The following is a 5,481-nucleotide window of genomic DNA, read 5'->3' as shown; positions in this document are numbered from 1 at the left end:
CAAGTGTGTGCGACGTGTAACACGTGTGACAGTTACCCTTTACCCGTGGGATACCACTGCGGATTATACGTTTTCTTCGACCGCAAAGGGTGGTCGGAGGCGCCGCGCCGGGTGCCGGATTACACATATACGTACACATACATATACACATACACCAGTGGTTCTCCTTGGTGCACGTTACGGCGGATTCATCCCTAAAGGATATGTCGCTATAGTGCTCACACCGATCGCAGCTACGATGGCCGGATACTCCAGTGCGCTCAATACGGATTTCGCTCCGGAATCAGCGCGGAGGATGCAACGATCTGCGATCGATGCTATCAGGAATGCCAGGGAATCCTCCGTATACGCGATTACGAGGTACATACCTTACGTTTTGAGAAACTCCTTCGATATCAAGGAATTACTTAATTATCGAATATTGTGTTTGAGCTGCGACGTTTATTATTAAGTCGAAAATTTAAGTATTTATAAATATACATTCACGTGCGAATCTTTATTGCGACGTAAAAAAATATATTATTTAAACCGTATGTACATATTTAGCTGGAGGATGGATTATATACTAAAAGATCATCAATTTATTTTCAAAATCTACTTGTGCATATTGCATGTCATGCACTTTAAATATCAAATATTCGATCGCGTCAGTTAAACACATAAATTTAAATACACATGAAATGTTCAAAGAGCGCTGCATGCACACACATTTTTGATGATTATTACAAACCTGCATTACCGAGTATAATATATTCTGTTTCAAATCTAATATATAAAAATGATCCCATTTCATTTTATAAGAATTAATAGGTTATATATTATATACTAATCTGCGATATACTTATGAAGAAATAAAAGATTTTTTTTCTCCTTCTTGAAAACTTTCGAAAGAGCATTCAATGCTCTTTGAAGGACTTCAAATGAGAAATGACTTTTTAATTACTGTACCATAGTTGTTAAACGTAAACTGAACAGCCAATGAACCGCGCGAATTAACGAAAAATTATACGGCTATCGTACGTATACGGCTATTGTTCTTCCAAGTAAATTTAGCATCTCGTTTCATAATTAAACGTGAGTATCTACGCGAGAACTCACTTTTGATCCCGCACCAACCCGCTAAATCTAAAACATGTAAACGTTAGTCACATGTATACATTATACATATGCACATGCGTGCGACGCTACTCGCATTTGCCACAATGCAGAATAATCTATGGGGATTCCAGTGACAACGGTTTCCGCGTTCGCAGCGTGCGCGCGCGCGCATATACGCGCGTGTATATACGCGCGTGTATACGTTCGACGCCTTAAAATATTCACGAGATCAATATTCTGCACTTGACGCGATATACGATTTTAGCATTGCGTCGCGAGACTTTTCGCGAGAATTTCGGCAACTAGATCAAACACGAACAAAATGCGAATCTTTACATACGTAACCTTTTACGAGATATGTGCTTGTTCGTATCGAGATTAACCCTTAACCGTGATATCGGATTCACGCTTTTCGGAAATACTTTATATACAATATTAAATTTTATATACAATATTTTATATACATTTCTATACGACGATATTAACCTTTAGAGAGAGAACGGGAATTTATTTTTTGAATCTTACAATTTTTCCTTGAATAAGATATTTGTCATAATTTCATTATTTCATTTGTAATCCTTGTCTTATAAAATATGATACTATATTTCAGCGTCGCTATAATAACTTTTTCGTGAAAAAGTAAAATATTAATTTTATATAAGAATAGAATCTCTCACGTAATTTTTCTGATGTCTCGCACGACATTCACATGAAATATCGTAGAGTGAAATATCGTAAGAAAGCTATTCTTCTAATTGATTACACGAACGTAGTTCCCGAAATAGGTGCGAGCCTAATGGACCCGTCCGCTAGACGGAGGGTTAAGTGACACGCGGTGAAATTAAATGCCGTTACCCCCGAAGAAATTTACGCGATCGATACAGATACGCGCGGTATAAATATGGCGCTACCAAGGTCCAAGAGATGCCAGATCGCCACATCGGCCGATGATAAATGGTCGAGTTAATGGCCGACGTACTATTAATGAGAAAGAGGATTTGTTGATGTCGGCGAAAATAAGAAACCGACGAATCAACGTAAAGATGGTAGATGTTTAGATTAAGTTTTTTGCTCGTCCGTCTTTGTTAGAGCCCGACCATCATGGTTGGCAGTAATAAAATTTTGATCCAACGCTCTCGAATCTAGTTCAAATATTTCTTTTATTGATTTCATAAATATGTTTGCTCTTTCTTGCAAATAATTTGTCAAAATTTTGATTGATTAAAATTGCTACGAAAACGTTATATGTCTATTGTAAAGCATCTTTTATTTTTTAATTTCCATTTTATACATCTTGTTAAATCATATATCGACAATTTTCAGTTTTCTGTATCAAGAGATGTGTACATTAAGTAAAAAAAACTAAATATAGGATAAATAAATAGGAAAAATATACAAGAAATAAATTCAATTCATATCGAATATAAAATTTCGAATCAAGTTTCAAATTTAAATTTCATCATATTTGCCGAATTGACTTTATTATTCGATATAAGATTTAGTCCTAAAGCGGATACAGGCTAATTTTATTAGAGAGAATCTCGCTAATTTTATTAGAATATTATATGTTATTAGAATATTATATGTTCAATGATATGACAAATAAATATTTACACTTATGGATACAATGTCTCATTCGTAGTATCAATTATTTATAATATCAATTTTAATTCCATTATTCAACTATGACGAATGTAAAATTTTGAAAAATTAACGCGTTAATAGAAATATCCATTCAATTTTTAACTATGATAAAATGTATATATTAATGATAGAATGTAAATATGTAATAAATTTATAATTCGAATTCTTTAATGCAGATAACGCATAGTATAGTGTAGATAGTGTAGATATTTGGGAATAAAGGTAACTAAGAGAATATAACGTAATATTCGGTACACCGCTATGTTGCACGAAAATAGTTTCTAATATGTGCACAGAGAGCTCATAGCGCGAGCGTTCCCAGGTTAATGTCTTTATATTCTAGTGTTCGTGTTTGTTACTGAAAGCGTGGATGTATAGATCGTATCGGCCGGACATTTACTGCCTTCATTGCTCCCTGGTAAAGAAATATTTGAGCAACAGCTTGGGATCCTATAAATTTACAGTATGAAATCGATTAGCTTTCGCAAACTTAAGCAGAATTTATTAACAGTCTTATAGCTTTTCTGGATCGTTTGTACGCGAAACATTCTTGTTGTGGCCCTTTCTTTCTTAAAGGAGTGTTACAATCCCATTATTTGACTATTTGGATTTAAGCGGCTTTATAACAGATAATATCGCTAATTAATTCCACAGTTATTATATATGCAAGATTTGATATCAATGTTGACATCATTGCACAGTCATTGCTGAAAAATTTACATTTGTGTAATAGAGATAAAGATATAATATCAGATTTGCTTTTTGAAATATTTAATCGGAAAATTGAATGCGATTAAATCGAGTTTTTCATCAAATTTTAATCAAAAATCGAGTTCAAATATGTCAGAGCGTCCGTACCTGTCAGGATTGTGACTAACGATTACAGCGGCAGCTCGGCCACGCGTCCTATGTCATTTATATACACTTTCTATGTACTTTATGTATGTGTACGTTACACGATAAGCTAACAGCCCCTAATAATTAAGTCGACGCGCAAGCTCGGATCTAGGATCGAGTCTACGGTTAACTCGCGTGCATCTATCGGCGATTTTCAACGTTTAATGAGAAATCTAAATTGCGGATTGAATGCAGCAATGAGTTCCGCGGCGGAACTCAACAAAAGTTCTACGATAGTACGCGCGAAGTTAGAGCAATCGGAATCTTAAGATTCTCACTGGGAAGGTTAATTCCATTTAATAGTACGGGGAGGGAAGGGAGGACAACTTCAATCTCTAAGGTTTTATAAGTTCGATAACGAAGCCACGTAGGAAGGGTTCATCTTTCTTTTCAACGTTCATCGAGAGAAAAAAATTCTAGAGTTTTGCAAGACACCAGATTACGAGAGTTTCGTTGAAGTCGCGAGCGCGTAGGTGCGACAAGATGGAATTTTAATTTAGACAGTCGGTGAGGGAGGACGGATAGAGATTTAATATTCGTATAGCAACGAATCCGTCGTACCAATCTGCCGGCAGATGAAAATGCGTTAGAAAAACACTTGGACGGAAGAATAACAGAGATTACTTAGGAAGAGAGGAAGGTGTAGAGATCTCATAGAAATCTCATAGAAATCTTAGTTTAATATCACGGTTCGTTTGCAATAAAACGTTTGATTGCTCTTGTCACTTTGGAATTTTCGTGACACGTAATGTAATATCATCTTGTACACAAATTATAAATATAGAGAAATCCAAATCGAGAAAAATTAATTTAACCTGTATATTAAATATTTAACGCGATTTTATTAACGTGATATTAAATGCATTCTCAGCATTGCCAGGTTCTACCAATTTTATTGTTATATTTAACTGACGCAATAACATGCTGGACAATTTAATTTAGATGAATGCCATATGTGAATATGTACGGCATTCATCTAAATTAAATCGCTTGACTTTCTCGTGTGTGATTTAGCACATTATCCCAATCCTATGAACGTAACTCTCCTTCTATTTAACCATTGTCAATGATGATCAATAAAGCTGCTTGTATTCCGTCCAACACAGTACTATTTTCTCCCTATTGTTGCTCATTATTAACAGATTGCTATTAATTATGGTTCTCCGAATGAAAATTAATTCTTGATAAAACGTACAGCATATGATCGAATTACGCTCGGATTGTATTGTGAATAATTCAGATCGTATAATCGTCAGAGCATAGTTGTTGCCGCACCAGTATACACTATAGCTCTGTGACATTAACAACATTTATGCTTTCATTTTTGTTAATTCTCTTCGGACTAAATTACCTCGTGTACTAGCAGATAAATGAAATGAATCGATATATTCCGTTATCGCTATTTACTGATGGAAACAAAATCTCGCACGTATTTGTATTAACACCCCGTTTTTTTTTATATTTCACACAATTGGTATGTCACAATATGATCCCGGTTCATTTTTGATGGCGATAAATATTTAAAAAAAAATTATTCATACGGTTTTTTTAAACGTTTCAGTGATATAAAAGACAAAAAATAGGAATCTGTGTCATCTGAATTCACGTCTACATTATTATTATACGAAAATTGGCAATCGCGTTTTCCTTTGTATCAAGATCAATTTCAGTCATAAGAAGGATTATCGGTAGAATTCTTCGAGAGTTATCTGGAACTCTCGCCAAAGTTAATACTTACGGCTGAAGCCGATTCAATTGCAAACAAAAGTTCTGATCAATTTCCCTTTCTGGTTCGGGAATATGCAAAGTTGAAGATGACTTTTTTTTTCAAAAGTAGACTTC

At 34.8% G+C, this 5,481-nt stretch overlaps 1 protein-coding gene across 1 annotated transcript in view; it reads left to right on the top strand.

Moving 5' to 3' along the window:
- Window positions 1-238: 238 nt before the first annotated feature.
- LOC108686991 (irregular chiasm C-roughest protein-like) overlaps window positions 239-5,481 on the top strand; it is a 125,996-nt gene continuing 120,753 nt past the window's right edge. The window contains exon 1 of the mRNA XM_018192538.1: window positions 239-360. Coding sequence (XP_018048027.1) covers window positions 239-360 — 122 coding nt within the window. The remainder of the gene's footprint in view (window positions 361-5,481) is intronic.

The sequence above is a fragment of the Atta colombica genome, unplaced genomic scaffold (assembly GCF_001594045.1).
Source record: "Atta colombica isolate Treedump-2 unplaced genomic scaffold, Acol1.0 scaffold198, whole genome shotgun sequence".
Lineage (NCBI taxonomy): Eukaryota > Metazoa > Arthropoda > Insecta > Hymenoptera > Formicidae > Atta > Atta colombica.
Note: the sequence above shows the minus strand (reverse complement) of the source record. Positions and strands in the feature narration are given on the sequence as shown.